The sequence below is a fragment of the Misgurnus anguillicaudatus genome, chromosome 22 (genome assembly GCF_027580225.2).
Source record: "Misgurnus anguillicaudatus chromosome 22, ASM2758022v2, whole genome shotgun sequence".
In the NCBI taxonomy this organism is placed as follows: Eukaryota; Metazoa; Chordata; class Actinopteri; order Cypriniformes; family Cobitidae; genus Misgurnus; species Misgurnus anguillicaudatus.
The window spans coordinates 36,832,078-36,858,860 of NC_073358.2; the positions used below are offsets into that span (position 1 = coordinate 36,832,078).

The 26,783-nt window shown below is 38.6% G+C and overlaps 1 protein-coding gene across 15 annotated transcripts in view; it reads right to left on the minus strand.

Annotated features, from left to right (window-relative positions):
- Window positions 1–26,783, minus strand: part of trpm3 (transient receptor potential cation channel, subfamily M, member 3) — a 177,955-nt gene that overhangs the window by 118,295 nt on the left and 32,877 nt on the right. For 2 of the 15 annotated variants that reach the window (XM_055199099.2, XM_055199104.2), the window contains exon 1: window positions 23,045–23,682. The exons of 9 other annotated variants lie outside the window; for them this stretch is intronic. In XM_055199099.2, the coding sequence (XP_055055074.2) occupies window positions 23,045–23,179 (135 nt within the window). In that variant the 5' untranslated portion in view covers window positions 23,180–23,682. Of the gene's footprint in view, window positions 1–23,044; window positions 23,686–26,783 lie in introns of those variants that run through there. 4 more of the 15 variants (XM_055199096.2, XM_055199094.2, XM_055199097.2 and 1 more) reach the window with 4 other exon arrangements.

Genomic DNA, 26,783 nt, shown 5'->3' on the forward strand with positions numbered 1-26,783 from the left:
GGGAAAATAACATGTCATATTACAATTAAGAGTCGTGTATGGAGGACAGCAGATAAGAGCGTGCCGACCTCCGGTTTCCTTTGCACTGGTCACAAATCAGCAGCTATATTGATTGGCTTAGATTGGATCCATCATGCTGTCAGGTGATAGGCTGATAATGAAGTGTCAGAGTCATAAAGATGTATAAAGAGACAGTCTGGCCCAGAGCTGGGTGTCTCCAGTGTTAAAACGCTGAAATAACACCTTTCACAAACACCTCACTAACTGTGAGAGGGATAACCTGAATAATCTAAAAAGCAGATTTAACCCTTCATGAGGAAGTACTTCAGCAATACTGTGATACAACAATAGTGGATTTTACTATATGCCATGGCACTGAATGATTGTCAAATTTATACTTCAGGGTATTCCCACGTCTTATAACCAATCTAGAAATTGTAATGAAAATCCATGAAGAACGTTAAAATATCCCAAGCCAATATTTACTAGGGATAGTCTTATACCAGGGTATTTTTCATTCATAGCCAGCTTTTGTCCAGTTTTACACATACAGTATATAATCATGGAGGACACATCTATGATTACAGCATGTAATGGTGAGTCAACAAGCAGCAGGAAAGGCTTTAGGAAATGTTATATGTCTCGACATTTATGACATGACTCACTAGCAGCAGAAGTCAAATACTAGGCCAATCTGATAACTGCAGTTTATTCCCCTGTTGGTTTCTTAATGAATCACAGGGAATACCTACAGGGTCCCAAATGACAAATAAAGCGTGTGGTAAATAACTGAACAAGATTTCCAGATTTAGCTCAAACAGACGTTTTATTCATTGTCTCTCACAATCTTTTCCCCAGCTTTTCCTGTTACACTGCTCATTAATAGCATTTCGCTAAGTGTCACCATCAATCTGGTGTGATCTCTCTGTGGGTTGTTGCACAGGTTGAGAGCAATGCCTCATCCTCGTGCATCACTAATTTGTAACAGATAAATATTTTTGATTTATTTTTATATGTATCATGCATTTAGAATCAAATGATTATATTAAAGATCTAAATGAATTATATTCTTATATTTAAAGGGTTTGTTCAACCAAGAATGAACACTAACCCTTTTGTTGTTCGACACCCTTAAGACCTCCGTTCATCTTTGGAACACAAATGAATATATACTTTTAAAGAAATGTGAGCACTTTCTGAGTCTCCTTGGGGGGGTCGATCACACAAAACGTGTTTTTAACAGTTAAAACCCCGATGCGGACCATACTGCCTTTATTTAATTGACTTCAGAAAAGAACAGGGCTGTGCGGGTTTTTTTTTATATTGAGGCAACCACTAAGGCAGCTGTCCTGTCAATCAATTTTTGAAAAGTGAGTGCTCTTGAAACTTTGGTTGGTTGTTAACTGTTATATAACTTAAAAAAAGACCAATGCTCTGACCTTGATCAAAAGTGAACTTTTGTTAACTGTTAACTTCTGTCACCACAATGGAAGGCCTGCCTCTCCCTGCATTCGATTGGACAATAAAAATTTTGAATGATGTTTGTGCTTTTCTATTCAGGGTGCTCCTGCTAAACGCAGGCCGCAAAAAACGCTCACTGCCTATAGAAAACAATTACAACAAAACTGCTTCTGTATGATTTGCCCTTTATAGACCGTTTCAGCAGTAACAACATAAACAAGCGGCCGCACGTAACTTCCGGTAAACTCCGCAAAGAATAAATAACAACACAGTTCTTTAAACAGTTTATTTATATAACAAGCAAAAAAACAACACATAGATTACCTAGGAAACCAAAACATTTGTTATTTTCGACGAGGCATTTGTTCAAGAGATCAGTTTAGCAACTAGTCAGACCTTAAAAAAACGAAACCGGAAGTAAGGTTCGGATCCAGACATGTATCACGTGTGTCCGATGAAACCGTCTATAGGGGTACACACCAAACACAAATTCAATAAGTAGATTACATACAAAGTCAATGCAAAGAGGCGAATAGACGTCACCTTGTGTGGGGCGATGTGAATGACGCGATGTGAATGACGCGAATTGGGTGCCGCGATTGCATGCGTCATTTGCTTTAAATGTGTCTTTGCGCAAGTTGAAAATATTCAACTGAAGCGAAAAATTCGCATGACACGCAGTTAAATCCTGAAAGTAATCTAGAGCAAGGAAAGCGATGCTTTGCGTTTGGTGTGTACGCAGCATTGGACAATAACGCAACTCAAAACTTTCAAGGCCCAGAAAGGCAGCAAAGACATCGTAAAAATTGTTCATTTGTCGACAGTGGTTCATCTCCATTTAATGACGCAACATGAATACTTTTGTCAGCCTCCGATTCGTATTAACGAAAGCAGTATGCGCATGTTATAAACAACAGGCATAGACATATACATAGATGCACCATTAACAGTTAGCATCTATAGAGCGGGCGAATGACATATAAACAGCCGCGGAAAATAATTAAGAGACCACTTCAAGATTATTTTCATTTTTTTACATTTACTATTTATAGATATGCGGTAAAGGTGCAGTGTGTAAAATTTAGCGCCATCTAGCGGTGAGGTTGCGAATTGCAACCAACGGCTTAGTCCACTGCTCACCCCTCGCTTTTGAAACACATGGAGAAGCTACAGTAGCCATCACCAGACAAACATGTCATCGTCAGAGACAACTTAGTAAAAACAATTGTCCGTTAAGGGCTTCTGTAGAAAAATGGTGGCACAAAATGGCGACTTCCATGTAAGGGGACCCTCTGTGTATGTAGATAAAAAGGTCTCGTTCTAAGGTTATGAACACATAACGGTTCATTATGAGGGGTCTTTGTGCACCCCTGATAATATGGTTTTGTGTATGATTTTGCATTTCTGTCAAGAGACACACTGCACCTTTAAAGTAAAATTATAATTTTGCTTCATTCTGCCAACTACCAACAACAATTCTGCTAAATTCCTAATAAAAATAATGTTATTATTTGCAAACTATCAAAAACATGCAATGTTTTCAGATCTTGAATACTGCAAAGAAAATAGAAGTTTAATGCTAATGCTAATGTTTTACATGTATTTTAGAAACAATAAAAAATGAATATTTCATTAAAAAACCCTAATTTTTAAATTACATCTCTATGTGCCTTGACTCTTGGCATGTTATCAGTCTTTCACATTGTTGTTGGGTGACTTTATTGTCACCCCTGAGGTTTGCTTTTGTTGAAATTCAACAGACAGTGGACTGAAAATATCGCAAAATATGCAGAAATAATGATTAAAGGCAAAACTGCAGGTGTCTCTTATTTTTTCCATGGCTGTATGTCTACGGCTGACACACGCATGCATGAGCATGTTTTCGTTAATATGCGTTAATATGCGTCAGAGATGTAGGAAGGTCTTCCGGCTGTGAAATCTACATGAGGGTGAGTAATTAATGACAACATTTTCCTTCAGGGGTGAACTAATGCTTCAATACTTTTACCATAAGACCGTCTTATAATAATGAACTTAAAATTAATTATAACAAATGAAACAACACTTTTTAAAAGCTTGTTTATGCCACACTGCACAAGTACTCCATGAACATCTGCAGAGGAAAGACAAGGTGCTTTGTCAGTTACGAGACTTTGACAAAAGGTTATTTGTAAGTCGCTTTGGATTAACAGGTCTGCAAAAATGAATAAATGTAAATGTTTGTTACTGCCTAATTCTGTTCATTACTACAGTCATTAAATTTTGACCCACGCAAAGCACATTTACAGGCATGAATATTATACTGTAGGTTATTGCTGTAAATTCACAGTAAAGTAAAACATTTCTCTTTGATTTATTTATACTCTAGGGATACACAACATGCTGCAGGAGCTATTTATACCTTTATATTTATAGCTATTTATTTAAATCCTCCCACAAAACAGAGCTCGTGGAAATCTCCTGCTCTCTGCATGTGATTTTCTCATTCTTCTGCATGCTAAATTGCATTTGCACACTTGGATGCATCTGATACCCCAAAAGAGAGATTGGCAGGCAGATTCATTACCGGGTATGATGGGATAGATGTGCCAATGTCACACAAAGTGACCTTTTGTTGGAAAAACTCTGATATTACAATCTGTTCTTGACATCGATTTGTGCTGCATTGCCTCTCCGTGTGGGATATCAGACCGATCTTGTTCTTGCATGGTACCATGCTTCGGCACGACTAAGCAGCATTGGGTGGGAGGCCATGCCGCAAAGTCAGGGTAAAATCATGTTTTGGGATTTCTGTGGGCTGTGTAAGGAATAAAAGATCATTTATTTTCACAACAATGCCTGTTGACATGAAAAACAACAATGGCGTTTGATTGACACCAGGCATCTCTGGGCGGCAACGGCACGACTTGAAGGCATCCGCACGACGACTGTCAGAAAACGCCGCAGGGATTTTATGCAATGCTCCTGAGGGACAGACTTTCAGGCAGTGTGAGCGACTGCTGCAGATCACGTGACCTCTGTCTGGGTTGTGATCAAGGATCAGCGGTTTTGGGGTTAAGAGCCATCCAGAAACCAGAAAGACTGATGCATCGCTGAATCGCTAGGACATGTGGCTCCGGGCGAATCTGGAAAAGCAGATAAGACGCGGCCCCAGCGAAATGCATGCTACATCCTCTTCCTCTGAGCTCGCTTTGGCTCTTTTGCAAGTTATCTAACATTAACTCTATCCATCTTCCTCTCTATCTTCCTGCTATTACCCTCAGTTTGCATTTACAAGTCCTTCTCTCTATGTGTCTCGGTAAGTCAAGCCCAGCGACAGCTTCTCACGGTGTTAGTGTGTGTGTGTTAGACAGGGTGTGAAACATTCAGTTCTGGGTTGAGGAGACTCTATGCCAGAAATTCAGGGTTCACTACTGTGACCGCACACACAAACTGACCACCAGCACTCAAACTCAGCAGAGCGAATATAGAAATGGCCTCTAACAATAGGAATTTAATAAATTCAGGGGTCGAGGACTGAGGCAAGGGCTGCACAACCTCCAACAAAACAGAAAAGGGCTTATAGCTTCAGGTACCAAAAGCTAAACCAAAAGCTAAAACACATCAAACAAGATGTGCGGTACCACCAACATATTGATATATAAATATGAATAGCTTCCTAAAGGGAAAGTTTTAAAAAGAAAATTAAATTAATGCCTAAAGATGTTCCGTCACATACAGTATAATGAAATGAGATGAGACCAAGGCCATGGTCACCATGTTTTGTACGTTTAAATAGATGCTAAAACGAACAATGTAGATGTATTTACAACATTAAAACGTAGCATTTTTACGTTTTTTAGCTGTAAAAAAACATTTACGTATCTTTCATTCCATAAGGATTACTGTATAATTTCACTTTAACCATTTTAGCGTATGTTACCTGCTTAACTCTACCCCAAACTTTACCCTAAACCCAAACCTTACCCTAAACCCAAACCCTTTTGATACAAAATGTTTAAATGCGTAATGTATACTTTTTATATTATATAACATAACGGACAGATATGTTTAGGAACATTTTAGTAACAATATAGCATTCAAAAGATATTTTAAGCCACCACAGTCCTACGCAAAAACAGTTTATTAAAATAATTTAACGTTACTGTTACAAAAAGCATAACAAACAGACAAGTGTAATCACAACAACTTATTTATTGCGAATATTAAAATCAGTACCAAAAGTATAGTTAAAATGACGATGTGCTGTAGCCAAGGTCCTCTATGGAGTAACGTTATATGAAGTAAAGAGAAGTATAAAAATTATTAATCCAAGAGGCCGTTGATTCGGCTTCCCTCTGTCATGGCACGCTTTTTAATTTCAAACGTACACCAATGGAAATAACGCAAATATGTCAAGTGGCACGCAAAGAGCCAATGAGCTTTTGATATCACTGCTGTAAGCAATAGGCTTGTTCGACTGCATGCGGCGCCGCAATAATCTCCGTATGATTTCGCAAATCGCTCTTGCGGTATTTTGACGTCACCTGGCTGTCGATTCTTGCGGCGCCGCGTGAAGTCAAACAAGCCTAATGTGTCGTAAAGCTTCTTGTGGTGCGATATTTGAATACAAATTTATATTATAACGAACGCGCGATCTGACTTTACGGTTGCTGATGAGAACTCGGATGGATAAAGGGCTGAATTTGGATCTGTTCCTCGCAATCGTATGGATTTTAAAGATGTGGATTACAGCAAATGAATAAAAGTAACATCTTTTGTGAATTTATGTTGTATTTTGTTCTAATTATTGCTTAATAGTAATAATAACGTATTGCATAGAAGGCAGCATATGAGAAAACGCGTTTTTGTGTGTCATGGCAAACAAACTAAATATTACAAATAAATACAGAAATGTTATTCATTTTAAAGTTTTAAAATGTTCAATATTGTGAATTTCTCTGAATATCCTAATCATTTCATTAGGTAAATGGGTAAACAGTCTTAAATGAATAAGTCAGAATATTTGACTGAAAACACTATTATGAGTAAGAAACGGCAATGCCCGCAATTTTAATATTTATGAATAGGAATAACTTACGTACAAATTTGAACGTTTGTAAAGCTGTAAATACATAAATCATTTACGTATTAGTCCTGTCAAAACGTCGATATTATATGTTTCAGTGTGTTTTAAACGTATAAGTAAACAACCACACTGAAACGTAAAAATACACACATACTGTATTCTCATGAGATCACGTTGTCACTTTCATTGTCTGGAAATTAATTTTTACTCTATTGTAGAATTTTTGTTAATGTAAATTATATGTTCATGCAAATTGTGTAATTTTATGTTTATTTTTATTGCACAAGGCATTCCATAAACTGCTCATACTGTAGGGAACTGCTTAGCCGTAAAACGGGTCTGTTGAAATACTGCCTGTGTTACACATAATATCACTGTGTAATGTTTTTGCTCCATCTCCAAACAACACCTAATCCTCATTATGCTTCAGCTTCACAACCAATGTTCTGCACTTTATGTCTTACAAATTGTTTGCCTACCTGACACACACAAAAAACTGTTTACAGATATTGTAACAAATCGCATTTGGCATCTATGAAAAATTCATAAAAAAAGCAAGTTATAATGTCTCATCTTTGGGTGCAAAAATGATTTTCATCTTGCAAACAATTTTCTCATTTAGCAAACTCTGAATTATCCGAAAACACTCAGGGTTATTGCCCGATGTCAGCGTGTCGCTGTTCTCCAAGGGGAGGAGATGCCATCTCTGTGCTCAAATTTAGATCCAATTCCTACCGAGCACGCTTACGAATGTCACAGCATTCCTCAAACACATTCTCTCTGTGTGCCACACAAATGGAAAACCAGCATTTCTCACAAATTAGCTCTTTTTCTGCGATATCTTAGGGGATAGTTAGGATTACCCGATATGTGTCTGTAATGAATAATACATACAGACCTGCGGCAAGCTTGTTTGATGTATTACACAAGAAGTGCTAATATGAATGTGTTGATGATTGGGAAAATGCTTGGGTGTTTGTGAAGAATGCGTTCTCTATACCCATCTATTATTGATTAAATAAGTTTACTTAAAGAAAGACACTTTATATATGAGTACATTTTTATGGGATTGTTGGTTGCTTTATTGTAAAAATCAGTGCAGCCTGCATTACAGTATATTCTATTGAAGTTGTTCCCTATCAGGTTCCTCTTTTGGCAGTTTGGCACTAATTGTATGTCTTCATTTTTTTGCATTCCCTTTGTGATCTGTTGATAATAATGGCTGCCTATAAAAGGTGAAGTGTGGAATTTAAGTGCCACCAGCATCACAAAAAGCATCACTCCCCTTCATCTGTCAATGATCAAGCGCATAAACTTAAAAAAAAGGTTTCCTTTTTGTCTGGCTGTATGGTCCCAGAATGAACCTTTAGCATCCCATAACCTTATTACTGTTGCACAAAAGGTTCACTGTAGTAGAAAAAGGTTTTCAAAGTGATGTCCAGGGACCCCTGGTGGTCCTCAATGCTTAGCCAGGGGCTCCGTGAAATAATTTTAATAAATTATATAATTGTGCTGTATTATTATGAAGGGGATATTTACATCTAAAAACCATGTCAGTGGTGTTGATTATATGAAAGCTTTTAGGATAATTTAAAAAGTAAACTGTTGAGTCCAAATGTAATTGAAAAAATAACTCTCTTAAATCTTCTTTTTTTAAATCTTCGGGTCTTTTTTTTAACTTGACTCTTCTGTAGTTACATCAGGTACTATAACTATTGAAAGTTCTCTAGGGGAGAATTTTTGGGCGCTGCGTAATATCATTGCGCCTGCTGCAGCCATAGTACAGCAGCAAAGTCATTGATTATTATGTCGAAATAACTTTTAATTTTCTGTCGGTCTTAATACACAATGTAACTACAAAAGAGTCAAGTTTTAAATAGGAATAATATTGAAACTCTTTGTTTATTTTTGAGCGCGATGCCAATGGTCCAATCAGATTCAATGGATTACTAAGCTATGCTAAAAGTGGTCCCGCCAGACATCGGCTAAATGGATTCCAAACTGGTAAAAATCAAGGTCATCTTTAAGGTAAGAATATGCTTATTAACTATTCGAATTTTAACTCTTTCGCCGCCATTGACGAGATATCTCATCAATCAAGAGAAAACGCTTCCCCGCCAATGACGAGTATTTCCGTCTTTCCGCAATACCGCTACTTTTTAAAACCGGAAGTATTGCCCTATGGCAAGCGGCTTCATGTCCGTGTCTGTTTTAAAGATCGCTCTGAATGGGAACTCTATGAAAAGTCCGTCACAAAAATGGAATTATCTCTGCTTTTTGCTCAAAATGTGGTGTTTTTGCAGAAACCTACTCATGTTCAAAACCTGATTACAAAAGAACTATACAGAAGGTAGGATGAAACAGGTTTTTTTGTTTGAAAGCAGAGGGTCTGTTCTTTCATTTGATATATTGTATGTTTATATATTTAAATAAGAACATTTTCTGGAAGGCATTAAACTTTTATGAAAATCATGAAAAACACTGGCGCTGGCTGGCAACTTTTTTTTTAAAATGCTGGCGGTAAAAGAGTTAAGGGGGTCCCTTGGAAATGTTTCTCCCCTGTAATGGGTACCTGGCTGCAAAAAGTTTGAGAACCCCTGCTTTATGCGGCTTTCACATAGGACGCGGTGTGCGCTGCGCTATGAAACACATTCATTTCAATTGCTTGCGCCGCTCGAGGGCGGTTTGTTGTTGCTTCGACCAAACCGCAAGCGCAGCAGAGCATTCAACGTGGCATTCAAATAGGGTATCCATCTTGGCAGCGCTGAACCCAGCAGCGAGCTCAGCGCACACCGCGTCCTATGTGAAAGCCGCATTAGACTATAACGCTAAGAAAGAAAGAGTTTATTTAGGAACCATTGACTAAAAGGTTATTTCGGAAACAAAATGTGAACATGAGACAAAAGTACACATTTTATTTTCACCTGTTTTAACATGCATGATTTATCAACTCAAAAGAGCAACACATTTGGATTTAAATGCTATCTAATGTGAGCATATTGAGACTTTTGGCACACAAGTGTTAAGTAATGAACTGTGTCCTGATGCATTAATTGTTCACACATGAAAAGCAGAGAATGTACACTGTTGTATCAGTTTGATCCATTGCTTCTGCAGTCTGAGTCTCGCATTTGGTGACAACACATAAATCTGGTAGAAAGGTTGTTGTTGTTGTATGTGTTGTATGTGACACATTATCAAATGTTAAAGAGCACCTATTGCGTTGCTAAAAACAACGTTATTGTGTGTGTTTGATGTAATACTGTCCATGAGTTTGTTTGGTTTATAGTTAAAAACAGATTATTTTCCACATACCGTATACATTATTGTTGCTCCTCTAAGCCCTGCCTCCCTAAAACGCGTTGATTTTGTACAAAGCGTTCTGAGTGTCCTCTGATTGGGCAGCTAACCAGAACGTTTTGATTGGCCTGAATACCTCTGATGTCAGCCGGAAATGTGACGCTCCTTACCATGTTTGGAAGATTAGCTCACAATTCAATGCTTTACCCTTTAAGTTAGAAATGATAACTTGCGTCATCGTTTACTTTGGAATTTGTACCTTTTGCATATCGTTAACATGTACTAATACATACTTACACACCAAAGGAAATGTAAAATCGTGAATCGAATAACTGGTACTCTTTAATAAAATGTAACATTCTGTACTTTGCCTCATATTTATCTTACAAATTTCTTGTCTCCACTGCAAACAGAGAAATTGTGTCTTCTATACTATCTCAAAACTTATGGAGGGCATTGTACATACAATACACTGATACATATAGCCTATACAAAAAATTTTAAATTTTGTCATCATTTACTCAATCTCATGTTGTTACAAACCTGTATACATTTCTTTGTTCTGATGAACACAATGGAAGATATTTTGAGGAATGTTTGTAACCAAACTGTTCAGAGGTCCCATTAACTTCAATAGTAGGAAAAAGAATACTATGGAATTGAATGGGGCTCATTATCGGTTTGGGTACAAACATTCCTTATATCTTATCTTGTGTTCATCAAAACAGATAAATTTATACAGGTTTGTAACAACACGAGAGTGAGTAAATGATGGCAGAATTTTCATTTTTGGGTGAACTATAACGTTTCAGAGATTATTGTTGTATCCCATATGTATGGTACAATACACAGGCAGCACAGAAATCGTCTGTATACCCGGAAAAAAAACCCCGGTTCATATAGACTTGATGAAGCACAAAGGCATCATAAATGCATTTACACTGAACTGACACTCACAATGCATCAAATGCTCAAGCGTTACATTTTTGACAAATGTTGTTCTGTGATCTTATTCTTAGACTCACTCCAAGGTTTTTCACACTGCACTAAACCTCGCTTTTAATCCCAGGGTGAGGAATGTTTCACACTTAATTCACACAAAGAAGTTGGGTTATAAATGCAGTTTAACCAGGGTTATAAACTCCTTATCCAAAGCAGGGTTAGCACCACTTTTGCATTATGCCAAATGTGTGGTGTTCCTGTAGCTTAAGTTAGTGGTAGAGCATTGCGGTAGCAGTGCAAAAGGTTGTGGGTTAAATCCCAGGGAACACAGATAATAATAAAATGTAAGCCTTGTAATGTATTGTAAGTCGCTTTGGATAAAAGCATCTAGCAAATGCGTAAATGTAAATGTGTACAGTGTGAAACAAAGCAGGGTTATAATTTTATGGCTCAATGCTTAGCACAGAAACTGTCTACCTTATACGAGAAGCTGTATGTACAGTCATTAAAACTGCGTAATAAGTGCTTCAATGTTTGAAGGAAAAGTAAAAAATATATAATTTCAAATGATGACATAAAACACCTGAATTGGAGTAAAACTGTTTCTCTATATGAAGAGATTTTTTTGTAAATTTTATCAGGCTCTTATGTTAAGGTTTAGTACTTTCAATTGGAAATTAAAATATTATTAGTCAGTAATTGAAATTCCATATCACAAAAGTCACTTCATTGGTACTGTTTTAAAAAATTTGACTGTCTTTTGCTGCAAAACCCTCTAAGTACATGCAAAAAATCTCCACTTCTAATAAAGTGTCCAGTCACTCATTCTGAATAGGTAAAAGGCTTAAAAATTTGGTCAGTATCCTAATATTTTTACCTTCTTTTAACAGGGTAAAAATCATATCATATCATATCATATGCGCGACATCGTTCTTCCAATTATTATTCCGTGCACTTAGAGGACTTTGCTGAAAAATCGATTTGGAGTATAACAGATTCTGCCAACAAACTGGTATTTCTGAATGGCCTGAGGCCAGGATTAAGCAGATTTGAAGCGAAAGTATTGGATGAATGTATAATACATGCCAAATGCATCTGGTCATCGTTATTTCATTTTTAAAAGAGGTGGCGTTTAGTGGCCTTTGCATATATATTTTCCCCCCTTGATCATCATGCTTATTATTTCATGTTGACCTACATTTAGTTTTACATTTATTAAAGGTGCAGTGTGTAATTTTTAGAAGGATCTCTAAATTTTTAAGTCTTTTACCTATTCAGAATGAGTGACTGGACACTTTATTAGAAGTGGAGATTTTTTGCATGTACTTAGAGGGTTTTGCACCAAAAGACAGTCAAATTTGTTAAAACAGTACCAATGAAATTACTAGTGACTAGGGGTGGGTATCGATTCAGATGTTCCAGATCGATTCGATTTTGATTCACAAGCTATCAAATCAATTCGATTTCGATTCTCGATTCAATTTTCGATTCCGGTTCTCGGGTCAGTTTTTCTAGTCGATTCAAACATCAATGTCGATGAAGCACCTGAAACTGCCATTTTAAGCACTGAATGAATGAATGACAGGCTTGCCTCTCGCTTCTTGGTAACATTGCGCAAGGCAAAAAAGAGGGTGACATCTAGTGAAGAAGACTAGTAATTAGATTAATTAGATTAACATTAATCTTACGTTCAATGTTTGCAGAATTAAATACGAAAGAAAAAAATCTATTCTGCTCTTTGAGAATCGATTTTGAATCGACCACATTTTAAAAAACGATTAATCGAAAAATCTATTTTTTTGCCCAGCCCTACTAGTGACGTTTGTGATATGGCATTTCAATTACTGACTAATAAAAATTTCAAAATAATATACAAAGTTATATTATCAGTGGTGTATAAAGACCTTTCATAATGAACCGTTATGTGTTTATTACCTTAGAATGAGATGTTTTTATCTACATATACAGAGGGTCCCCTTACATGGAAGTCGCAATTTTGTGCTGCCATGTTTCTACAGAAGCCCTTAATGGACAAACTTTATTACTAAGTTGTCTCAGATGACATGTTTGTCCAGGGGCGGCTATAGTAGCTTCTCTATGTGATTAAAAAATGAGGGGTAAGCAGTGGACTGAGCTGTTGGTTGCAATTCACCACTAAAATTTACACACTGCACCTTTAATATATTTAATCATCTCTGATATAGAGAATGCCCTAACTTGGCAGCTCAGGACACCTTAATAGAATTAGCTAGTCGTACATCTGGATGCCTGTATTTCACAGGACAGCACCAATTGCTAGCTGATACAGACTGTCAGATTCACAGCACAAATGAGCACAGTGAAACTGAAATACCTCTCAAACAAGCTGTCTTTGGTGTCACAGTACAAAAATCCAGTCCTGCCCTGCGCTCACCTTTTCCCTAAGTTCAGATGAAAACTTTTGTTTCATAAGGTATTCATGTGTCTAGTTGCTCATCTAGCAGACGTGATGAAGCCCCTTGTGTTTCTCTATTTTGGAAACAGTGGAAGCCTTTTTCAGCTCAGCTGGGGGACAGACAGGCGCATCATGTCATTCATGCGGCAGACAAATGAGATGGCACACAGTCCACCTCCATAAGCAGGGGAATTACTGAATAAAACAAGGACGAGCAAGGATAGAGCGATCGAGTGAGTGAGCGTAAAAGAGGTGTGGTGAGCAGACAACAGCTGTGATGAAAGGTTTGGATTTGGAAACGGTGAATGTTAGACTCGGGGGGTAAGGAGACAGAAATAGCTCTCTTTAAGAAATGAGAAAGAAACTGGAGCACAAGTCTAATATCCATTAATTCAAAAATGTTGGGACAGTGCTGTGTGGGAACACACATTATATAAATAAAAGGAGGTGGGAGGGTTACTGGAAATAGCCCATAGTTCCACTCTCATTTTCTGTGTTCACACATTCCATTTATTCTGGCCACACAAATCATGTAAATGGACACACACATACATTCACACGCTGCCTTGCACCAATCAGTGATGCTGACGAGCATCTCAAATCGTGCATGAGGACACACATGATCGTATCAAGCGCCCGGAGACCATTTGAAATTACAAAGAAAAGATTACAATTATTTTTATTTCTGAAATTCTCATTGCATATGTCTTTGACGCATTTTACAGCACATTATTAAGAAAAGCGAAGCTTATTACTTCTGGCCAACTTCAAAGGCCCATCCATTTAGAGCCCATTCAGGATTTGCCCATTGAGGGAGTCTAATTCCAAATCCTCCATTTAGGAAAAGGGAGGGAAGGCTGTCCCATTTCACCTCATTACTGAAGCTGTGAATGTACGTCCGGGAAATGACACTAAATCAGAAGCAACTGCAAAACGATGCAATGTGGGTTTTTTCTATTTAAGAATAAATAAATAAGAAACATGCGGTGTTCGCTTATTTCGCACTAAAATCAATTCTAAAATACCTCTGGGATTCCCCTTTAAAGAATTAGATTCACTGTCGGGACAAGCCTATCAGACGGATGTGCTTCACAAAGACTAAAATATTGATAACCAATATATGGTTCAAAGACTTCTTGCAGTCTTTCTTAATTAAACCTTTGTTCTGTTGTGCAATTGGCTTGAGAGATGGTCTGGGTAGATCACTGTCAACAAAAAATAAATCCAATGGTATGCACTACCATCTTCAAGCCAACTATAAGGTAAAGAAAGCCTAGCAACCAGATTAACATTAATGCGGCTTAAAGTGTAAGAAATGACAGAATATTCATTATGACCTTCAAAGTTTCTCCCTTAAGTTATTCGTAAGGACTACAGGTCAAAATACAGACACTGCGCATATTTGGCAGACGCTTCTTTTATCCAAAGTGACTTACAGTGCAGTACAAGTATACATTTTGCATGTGTGTCCTTGCAATGAAACCCATGACCTTTTGCACAGCTAAAGCAATGCTCTAGCACTGAGCTATAAAGTAGCATTTTCCAATCAGAAACACAAAGTCACATTTAAAGCTGTTTGGTAATAGTTTTTTAATTTTGCCAAAGTGAATTTATTTATATGCGAAAATATTTTTTAATGGATCATTTAAAGTAATAGTCTTCCCTTTTGCCATATTAAACTATGTTATTACCTCAACCTAGATGAATTAATACATCTTTTTTCAATGCGTGCACTGTACAGCGCGTTGTGAATGTGTTAGCATTTAGCCTAGCCCCATTCATTCCTATGGTACCAAAAAAAGTTTTATTTTGTGGCACCATACTTACTGGTATAATTCCTCATGTAACAGTCTTTAAATAGGGAAAACCCAGAAGTGTTTGGTGGACTTTCCTGTTTGGTACCATAGGAATGAATGGGTCTAGGCTAAATGCTAACACATTCACAGTGCACACATTGAAAAAAGATAGATATGTTTTAATTCGTCTAAGTTGAGGTAATAACATAGTTTAATATGGCAAAAGGGTAGACTATTCCTTTTTAAAGGTCATGCATGATTTTATGCCTGTAGTCTGTTTTTTTACAGACGTTCGACCGCATGCATTCTTGGGCTACATACTACACTATCCTGTAAGCGCATGCACGACCTACGCGTACAATGTATGCGTGTTTTTGAAAAATCCGGCAATGTGCGTACAGTACGCGGGGAAAAATTGCGTCATGCACACTGTACGCAGACCCTCGCGTACGCGTAAAAAATGGACCATACTGGTCTTTGTGATCAAAGTCAAGTGTTTAAAAAAAGTGTTGAACTTGTTAAGATTTTACCAGACCACTTTCTTCCAAAGGCAAACTGTAATGCTGCGTTCAGACCAGCCACGATAGAGGCGTCAAGCACACGTGATTTCAATGATAAGTCAATGTAAAGACACGTTGACGCGGGTCTGAAGGTCTGGCGGTACGGATGAGGCGTTAAGCGCGGCAGACAAGATTCCGCCTCATTCGCGCGTCTAGTTCATTGAGGGTTGCTGCGGCAAACGCGCAAGTTGAAACATTTTAACTTTGGCGGAAAAACGCACCACGTTAACCAATCAGGAGCTTCCTCTAGTAGTGACGTGATTACAGTAAGCGAACAGAGTCGCAGAAGCCTATTCCCTCCTATGACACGAATTTCCGCGTGAATGAAGCGAGTAAACTCAAAATGTTCAAGCGGCAAACTAGACGCGATAGATGCGAATTTGATGCCTCAAACGCAGCTGGTGTGAATCCATGGTAATACTGCCAATGATTAACTGAATCTTTAACTGAATTAGTAATGACATTGGGTCCTAGCAAAGCTCTTTAAGGACCGTGTGAATTATTCAAAGTACTATCATTCATATTCAGTTTTTTTGGTAAGATAGAGTTTAATTCATGTTCTTTGTCATAAAACTCCTTCACCATTGGGGATCAGCAAAAACATAAATTGCCAAAGCAGCCTTAGTACGGCAGGGTGAGAATAAAAGTTCAGTAACTATAACATCTGGACAGATTACACCAGATACCCAGATAACCATTATACAGTACTAGCCTACCCAGTTTTCAAGGCAGGAGTTTTCCTGCTGTCATTACAGTCACATTGGAAGTGCTAGTATAATAGATTTCAAGGGTAGTGAATTTTGTTAAAATTGAAAAATGAATTTTAGGTGTCTTTAACTACTATGTACTTACATAAAAAACTGATACAATGTACTTATATTGTATATTTGTGTGTTAAAATGTTGTAAAATTTCTTTTAAAGTATGAATAATTAACCTTTTGACCGTAACCCTCCGCACATCCCTACATTTACATTTATGCATTTTTCCAGACGCTTTTATCCAAAGTGACTTGTATTACAAGGAATATATTTTTACCAGTATGAAACCATGACCTGTGCTCCCAAAGCAATGCTCCACCACTGAGCTATACACTCCTAAACGTAAACCCACTCAGAACAGCATGTACATGTTCACTGCAGTGATGGCTCGTGACTGCTCATCCGAGGATGCGCTAATTCAAAATAAGTGTTCGGATTGTCACGGATGTTCCCTTTTCCAAAATATGTGTCCTGCGTGTCAAGAGATCCTGTGTGCATCACATGCTTTGTCAAAATAAGTGCCTGCTGCACACGCGTCAAAACCGTTTATGATAAAAGAGACGCTCACGTTCACAAAATACACACAAGACACCTTAACAGTAAACTCTGATTACGAATAAGATTATGTGAGTATCTGGCAAACGCGAGCATCTCTTTTATAATAAACCCTTTAGACGCATCTGCAGCAGACACTTATTATGGCATGACACGTGATGCACACATGATCTCTCAAAGCGCAGAACACATATTTTGAAATTACGAACCACACACATGACAAGCTACATACATATTATGATGAATTTCGCATTGTGCGCCCTCAAAAAAAGAAGTCACCAGTCGCCACTGGTTCACTGTAAGTACAATGTATTTAACAGCTTTTTTGTAAGTACACAGTATTTAAAGACACCTATGTAACAAAGTGCGATAGAGAAATTATTTTTTTGGTATATTACACATTACGTTATGTTACATTACATAAAAGACACAGAAGAAAAACGGTAAATGTGCAAATGTGTATTTATATGCCTCAATCATTTTAAGCATCTTGTCTCGGTAGCTATTTGTATGGTGCAAGGTTTGAATTTCAGAGTACAACAAAATAAAAAACTGCATGTTTATCACTGTATCAATGCAGTTATATATAATACAGAATGAAAGAACTAACAACAAAAAAAGCATGAAAGAGAGCCATAGAGGAAGATGAGATGTCAGAATGTGACATAGACATAAAATTCAATATATAGTAAACAGCCATAACACCTGGCACCATCCCTGAGGATATCAGCTGTGAAGATATGCTCATGCTCTTATGAAAACAGCCAGGATATATACAGTATATTACAGTGGTTAATAAATGTCAACTGGACTGCTTTTCATATATTTTAACTATTAATAAAAAAGCAAAAAAGCTAAATCATTGCTAAGATGCTAAAATGAAACTGAATTTATTAATTCAATTTGACGTAAGTTTACTCAGCTAGTGACTAGAAGATCTGTACGACGTACACAAACATACATACAAAATCTAGCAAATCTCTGTCTCTCACAGGATAAACACCAGACACAATTTCCCATTTACAGGAATAGCCAAGAGTTCACATGATATATACATGAATTATATATACACATATAATATGTATGAGACCACTCCAGAGACCCAAATACTGGTAGGGATTAAAGCACTTCTCCCTCTTTCTTTCATTCTCTCTCTCTCTCTCTCTCTCTCTCTCTCTCTCTCTCTCTCTCTCTCTCTTTAACATCTACTATGCCCACATATTTTACTCATCTTAATTATCCCATAATTGACAAATGTCTTTAAACAATACACCGAGGTGGCTGTTGAAGACAATATGTTAGTTTTACACACCCCATTCTGCTAAATAAATCATGAAATCTGTCATAATACGTTGCATGCACATTTCGCAGTGAATTACATAACAATTGGCTCAAGATAGACAAGCATGGATGGATACAAAATATAGTATTATTCTTCTCCTTGCTACAGAGCTCATTGATCAAAGTAAATTTCACCTGCGGGGAACACAGTAGCAGTTGTTTTGTGAAAGAAGTTATACTTCGCTACATTAATCTGTATCACCCATCATTAATCAGCAATCGACTTTAGCATCTGGTTGATGTTCGATATCCACAGCTCAGATAGAAGAGAGAACCGCAACACACACACCAAAACTTGCAGACACCTTCACGTCCTTTCTAAACACATTTAATGCTACAGTGGGATCACATGAAAAGTCTTTTGCATTTGCAGACGTTTTTGGACTGATGCTTGGATAACACGGCTTTGCACAAATGTGTCTATGCCAGCTCAAGTCATTAAAGCAAAAAAGAAACATATCGAATACTAATCTGTACACAATTTGCATTTACTACAACAAATCCAAAAGAAGCGTTGTCACTTGTGGTTTTGGACTTAATTTGTATACATAGGATGATTTACGTAGTGCTGTTTTGTTCCCTTCCATACCCACCAGCCAGAAACTCATGAATACAAGCACAAGCATGTGAACGAAAATTGGTGCACTCTGTCAAAGCATGTGATTCATTACCAGTGCTCCCTGATAACCGATAAAGGCATCCGCAAATTCGATTAGATCAGGAGTGATGACAGATAATGCCACACCAAGTCACAAACCTTCATTCGACCTGTAATATTTCCATTACATCTGGGGGTCTAAGGTGTTGCTATGCTGACTGCATAGCCAAAGCATGCCAGCTGTTGCACATCAGGCGCATACATATACACACAAAAATAGGATTACTTGCACAAACACTGAAATACATCTTTGCCCCTGCAAACAAAAGCCAATGCTGTATTGACAAACAACACCTCAGACCAACACACGGCTGTTGACTCATATCAGATAATCCCATACGAAGGACAGATCTATTTAACCTCTGTGACCTTGATCTCCTTAAAAAGAGCATTTTAAAGTGCATTATATATTATGAAGAGCTTGGTTCCAAAATGCAATAAACGCCTTTTTTTAATGAGTTAGCGCCAAAATCAGTATTGTATCAGGTCAGTATTTAAAAGTAAATTCTTAATTTTACGCAAAATACAATATCCGCCGTGTTATTCCATCATCTTTCCTCCTTTTTCTCAAAACGCAATAAACGGCACTTCTCCTTTTCTGCAGAATGCAATAAATCCACTCAACAAATCACTGCGGACCATTCCACGCATTGTAAACAATAATGCCGGCACGTTGAATACAAACGGAATCCTAGTTTTCCTCATCTACTTTGTACTTTGTGATCAACAAACAAAAACAAATTAATACTTTAAAGGCATTCAGGGCCGGCGTCAAGGGGGCCTCCTACAAACAGGTTGTTGTGCCCCCCTACAGTTTTTTATTCATTTAATATATATCAACAATAATTAAAATAAATTAAACATTGAATGTTTCATGACTTTTAATGTAATCAATTGAGGTAAATGTAGTTGATATATGTTTTCTTTAATTAAAATAGACCAGTTTCTCTGATTGTATTGCGGCGTCTCATGCGTCTTTACGTCTTTAGCATATTAATGTGACTTGATACTAGCAACGTGTTTTTTCGCGCCATTTTATGGATCGTGTAAAATATGGATATTAGAACATTTAGAACGAACCAGCACTGCCTGCTCCATCTGACTTCATGCAAACACCGATTGGCTCAAACTCTGAGATTAGAGGTCTAGGTGGAATTTTCAAATCTACAGGACACTGTTTTAAGGAAGTTTAATGTTCGTACAAGCCAGCTTCAGCTTTTATAAAGGTAAGTTAGCGTTGTTTTAATTTACGCAAGCTTAAATGGAAGTGTGGCTATAGACCGTTAACAGCATTGTGACGTGATTATGGTAAAGCGGCTTTCACTAAAGCCGCTTTTCCACTGCACACGACAGTCAGAGTTCTCCCCCTAGTGGCAGTCGTAATGAAGTTTCAGTTTAATCGTATATGGGAGAGAAGCTCATTCCAGCGCAAGAGGCTTCATTCTAATATGTTTACCATGGTGAAATAAATAAATGAACGCAAATCAAAGAAACAATAAACAGCTATGCATATATGACAAAGATTGCAAATTTTTTTTGGAGAGAACATATAAAGACAAGATTAAAATAATAACGTACACAAATTAAATTAATAATGTATTACTTATCAGTAATCAAAAGTGTTTTTTTAAGGATTCAAGTGTTACATATAAAGTTAAACCAAAAGGATTAATAAGTTTCACCTCACACACAGTTTGTGATTGGAATACAATGAAACATCGCATGCGGTTTAGTCGCACAAGTTCAAATTTTTTAACGGATCCGATATTTACGCATCCGCAGATGGTCGGCACCTCACGCAACCCCTTTGCGACTCTCCATAGGAAATGAATGACTTCCGGCTTATCGGCCGTCGTTTGTTGTGTGCAGTGGAAAGGCGGCTTAACGGCTTTTACTTAGGACGCGGTGTGCCCTGCGATGCGCTATGAAACCGATTCATTTCAATGGCTTGCTCCGCGCGAGGACAGTTTGTTGTTGCATCGAGCAAAGCGCGAGTGCTGCGGACAAAGTTCAAAATAGTTTAACTTTTGCGCATAGTTTGTGATCTTCTGCACTTTATACGGGAAATGAGCTGACAGTCTATACCAGTTGTATGAGTGTGTGCTTGCACTGTATTAATTGTTTTAATGCCTTGTTTTTGCAAGTTATTGTTGCTAATTGCGTGCCCCCCGTTGGAAGCCGCGTGCCCCCCTGTTAGTTATGGTATGGTGCCGGCTCTGATGGCATTGCTAAACCTGTGGTGGTTTTCTCTGACGGGAAAGAAACGTAAGCCATCAACATCTAATTATTTACGCGAGAGGCACTCTGTAGGCGAAAAAATGCGGTTGCTTGTTCTCCCGACAGCATCAAGCTTCTGTCATGCCAACACATTGACTCCAGGTGATCTTACGAAAAACTTTCCATTATTTTACGTGAAGCCAACAAAAATCGAGCAGGACCAAAACATTTTACAGCTGATCGCTGTGAAAAAAGTTCAGCGACGACATCCCAAGTATAACCGCAGCAATGTGTTCTTCATATGACAAAGCAAGTGTTTTGATTAATGCTATTAATGTTTATTTTTTTAATCAGCGTACACCACTAGTCAAATGAATGAACATAGCACAGCAAAGATGAATGCACATTTATATATTGATTCAATAGATTTATAGCATTTTGAAAAAAACTGGTCATGGATTTATTGCATTTTGTGGAAAAAATAATACGCTTTTATAATAAATCTTTGAAAAACAAATTATTATTTGAATTTTTTATGTTTTTATAACATAAAGATGCTTTGTGAAGGTTTGTAACAGAAAATAGTCATTTTCATCATCATCTTTCTTGGTATAGAAAACACGTTTTTACCAAAATTAGTCTAAATGGATTTATTGCGTTTTGGAACCAAACTCTTCATATATACTATACTATACTATACATGCATATACTGTATACTTCACCTGTACTTCTCTTTCCTAAAGCTGCAATATTATTTAAAGCGCTACAGAAATCAATCTGAATCTGCCCTTTGACCTCACATAATCAAATTCTCCTCAAAGTTCAATGTACAGGTCAAGTGTTCTGCAAACATTCTATAAAATGTAATCCGATCTAAATGCCGCCCACCACTGTTATGCAACTGAGCGATGAAATTAAATTATGCAAAGCACAAGTACAGCTCACACTTTAAGAACTGTAATACACAATCAAAGAGGTGCTGTTTACTCCAAAACAAGAGTGAACTTCCAGCTACGAACATGATCCATCCTGTGGGCAGCTCACGACATACAATTGGAATGTCACAACATCAGATTGATCTGTATCAATTCTTCAAAAAACACCACACCTCCAGAGCCGAGATGCTGAACCCAGACAATAATGAGCCACTCATAACCCTGTGAGTCATGACCTGGGGAGGTTTTCACTCCTGGGAGTGCTAAATGTCTGTAAGCCCTATGACTGATCTGTACAGTTTAACTATTATGATAGAAGCAAAATATCTTTTATATAATTGGCAGGGAGATTATTACACGGCCACCAGAGACATATCTCGATCCGTCTTTTTAGTCATAACACAAGTGCAGCGGATACAAGAGTGCGATAAACCTTCATTACTGCCTATTAGTTCACACCTCTGTGCAAATAGCACAGCACAGGTAATTACAATCTTTATCACGCATACAATTTGTGGATTTGAATGAATGTAAAATCTTAAAGAGGTCAAATGCGTTGTTGGTTAGACGCGCAGATGAAGTGCGAGTTCACAGCGGTTTGCAGGCGAGCAATAAAGCGTGACTCCAGAGAGACGGACTGCACTTACTGCACATCACGTGATGCCATTTTTAATTTAGCTGATAGAACGCAACACTTCAGACTCTTGCAATACACTTCAACGTGAGCGAAACACATGCCATTATCAAATAAGACTGGTACAAAAAGGTGATTTAGTGATCACTCAAATATGTTGCTACTTAGTACTCATATCATGCGGGATGAGGTATTAAATAAGCCCAAAAAGGATTAAAGTGATATTTATACATAGCATACCCAAGTAAAATAGCTTTTTTCCTCATTTATACTTTTGGTTAACACTCCTTTCTTCCCAACAATTAAAACAATTTGTGCAAGACATGTTCTTATGCTTTTTATCGAACAAACTAGGATCTCATTTTCCCCCTCTTCCCAAGTACCTTAAGCAGGCGAACGGAAGGAAGAAAAGCTGCATGGCACAGTTTCCTGATGGTCCAATTGAGCGGCCGCGGATTGTCCAGCTGGTTCATCGCACCCGGCCGGACGTTCCCGCCATCCGGAAAAGGGCCCCACATTGGGGCGGTGATGTGCGTGGAGTCTCTGTCCAAAATCCACTTAACTCATGAAGCATGACCCTCCGCAGCCCCTGCCGCAAAACCGCGCAACCTGTCTCCCCCACGGAGCCCTTCACCTGCACCCCCTCCCTGCCCTCCCTCCCCTCCCCACAGATCCACAGGGTCGGGAAAACACCTTCAGAGCATACAGGGTGTCCGGGTCCACTTCCACCGGCAGCAGCAGCCACACAGACCCAAAAGTGCCAGAGATGACAGGGAGCATGCGGTCCCAATGAGTGGAGTGAAGCACAGAGAAGAGGAGCAGAGCGGAGGAGAGAAAACCGGGAAACACTGTGATGTAGAGCTGCGCGGCACTGTCTTGAAGAACCGCGTGAAAGAGAGAGAGAAAGCGGAGTGCAGAGAGAGAGAGAGCAGAGTGCACGGAGAGAAAAAGAGAGGAAGGAAATGTAAGAGATTGATGGGATGAAACAATATGAATGACAGAATGGGGAAACAAAAGACATGAGATAAAGGAGATCATGATGTGCAATGAGGTTGGCAAAGTAAGGATGAGGAATAAAATTAAGTAGGTTTTTTTGGTTTTTAAGTCTTTTAATTTTGATGCCACACAATTTCCTTTGCTCTTTTAGGTCGTTGAGGTCACAGATTTAAAGACGAGAAAATATGTCTCCATAATTTCCACTTAATCTTCTATCATTGCTTCTCTGAACCATTCTCCTCTGTTACCCTCTCCTCGCTCTCTTCTTTTGAAGCACCCCCCTCCATTGGCTTCTTCCGTCATTTGACGCATTGACCATTTGCGAAATAACAGAGTGAGGAGAGAGGCTAAATAAAATCACACTGCTCTTCAGGGCATTGGTTTTTACTACTCCTCTTCCACTGAATGGTTTTAATAATACACCGTGTGCTCTACGGTCTGCTTTTCTTAGAAATGATTTTTTAGGCAAATAAATGGTGCAGCGAAAGTATTTGGAGAATGGCATGCAAATGCAGACACTATTCTAAACCATTATCTATCGTTACAACGGCTTCCCAGAAGAGCAAACAGTAATAATAATGAACCTCAACAATCAAAACCCACACTCCCACTGGCATCACCTGGCCATGCAGATGTGTATGGAGACCTGGATGGAATACTAAGTACCACACCGAGTAGGAGGCTCCGCCTCTTCCTGCATCCCTCTAGGATGCATGCTTCTCCTGTCACCCGTGGTACCTTGAGATCGTGAGAAGATTATGCAACCCTACGGGGCAAGGTGTGTAACCATGGCAACCTCCGTTTACCCATGTCACTGTGAGATTAGGCTTAATGTGCAGGTATGAGCAACAAGGTTTGTCCTCCAATCAGATCTGACAACACAAGCAAGAAGCTCACAGATACACAGAGATTGTGTGTAAGATTTACAAAGAGGGCATGAAAGCACTCTACGCATTTATCACTTGGGTCATTGGGGCGGATTTCCGGACAAGGCTTATCCTAGTCCCATACTAAAATGCATGCTTGAGCTGCCTTAATATAAAAATATATTCGCATATATCAGTGCCGTTGTTTTGTGTCAAGATGCACACCAGAATTGTTTTATGGTATGTATCTAAAATTACTTTAATGTCCAAATATAATTAAGACCTAGTCCTGGATTAATCTAAACCCTGTCCGGGAAAATGCCCCTTAAAGGGACATTCCACTTTTTTTGAAAATATGCTCATTTCCAGCTCCCCTAGAGTTAAACACAAGTCAATGTGAAGATGCGTTGACGCGCGTCAGGAGGTCCCGCGGCATGGAAGAGGCGTTCGGCGCAACGTGGAAGACGCGTTTCCGCCTCATTCGCGCCTGAAGCTCTCGTGAAAGGCGCGAATTGAGCGTTGTGCGCGGTACGCGCGAATGGTGCTTTTTGTGCATCTTTTTGTGCGAATGGAGCATGCTTGCTGGTGTGGTGGCAGCCCTGCCCGGAGTCACTCATTCAACCAACGCTTGATATTGTCCATAAGCAGTCATCCGGAGCTATACGACACAAGTTCTTATTTCTATAGAGACAGGAATAAAAAGGACCTCACTTGGAAGAGTGTCAGTGAGGACATTGGGCAACCTGGTAAGTTGTAATACACACTTCACTTTTGAGTCACGTGACATTTATCGACCCGCGCCGTTTATTTTACCCCGATAGTAAGGTTACCAAATAGAAACTGGTAACTCACTTGATAAATGCACCAACAACATCAGTCATCTTGCAAACGGACAACCGCATAGCACTTGCCCCTCACACAAGAAGCGGAGTTTGCCTTTGACGCGCGTCAAATGCTTGCTTTTTCTGCGCGTCTACTCGTCTCTGCTCCTCGACATAATGGAGCAGCTGTATTTGCAATTACAAACACACGAAATGAGTTTGCATGAACATAATTGTGAACATGGAAGCGTTCAGAGTAGCAGTCACATGTAAACATAGGTCGCACTTTTGACGTAGGTGCGAGCTCTGGCGCATACTCTGACGTTGGCCGCCTAAACATCCATTTGTCTCAGTTTACATGCAACCGTGCAAAAAAGGTTTTCAAAATATTCACTTTGGCCAATTTTTAGAAAGAATCGGTTTCAGAGGCGAAATCTACGTTTACGTGTAAACGAAGGGCGCAAACGAAGGTAAATGTCTCCGTTTTCCAAAATAATCATGTAGGTGTAAACATAGCCTTACCATTTTGGAATCCATTCATCTGATCTCCGGGTCTGGCGGTGCCACTTTTGGCATGGCTTAGCATAGTCCATTGATCTGATTGGACCATTAGCATTGCGCTAAAAAATAACCAAAGAGTTTCGATATTTTTCCTATATATTTGAAACTTGACTCTTCTGTAGTTACATCATGTACTAAGACCGACAGCAAATTAAAAGTTGTGATTTTCTAGGCAGATATGGCTAGGAACTATACTCTCATTCCGGCGTAATAATCAAGGACTTTGCTGCTGTAACATGGCGGCAGCAGGCGTAGTGATATTACGCAGTGCCCGAAAATAGTCCCCTGCTATTGAAAGTAACCAAGGGGACTATTTTCAGGCAGTGCTTAATATCACTACGCCTGCTGCAGCAATGTTACATCAGCAAAGTACTTGATTATTAAGCTGAAATGAGAGTATAATTCCTAGCCATATCTGCCTAGAAAATCCCAACTTTGAATTTTCTGTCGGTCTTGGTCCATGATGTAACTACAGAGGAGTCAAGTTTTAGATAGGAAAAATATCGAAACTCTTATTTTTTAGCGCAATCCACTGTGATTGGACAGCCGTGTGAGAACTGAAATTGATGAGGGGAGCTTTTCACCCAAAGTTGAATATTTTTCAACTCTTGGCGTTCAGAGCTAAGCGGGGAAAAAATGCAGAGCGCTGATTTTCAGAGCGGAAGAAAACCGCTAGCTGCTGGCTAATTTGAAAAACGCCAAGCTTCCATTGGAAACAATTGAAAACATGCGCCGGCTGTGGGCGTAAAAGCTTTGGTGTGCACGCCCCCTAAGAATCAAATGTTAACTCTAGGGAGCTGGAAAATAAGCTGAAAAGGAGCTGGAAAATTTTGAAAATATACTTATTACAATTTTAAAGATGAAAATTTAGTAAAAAT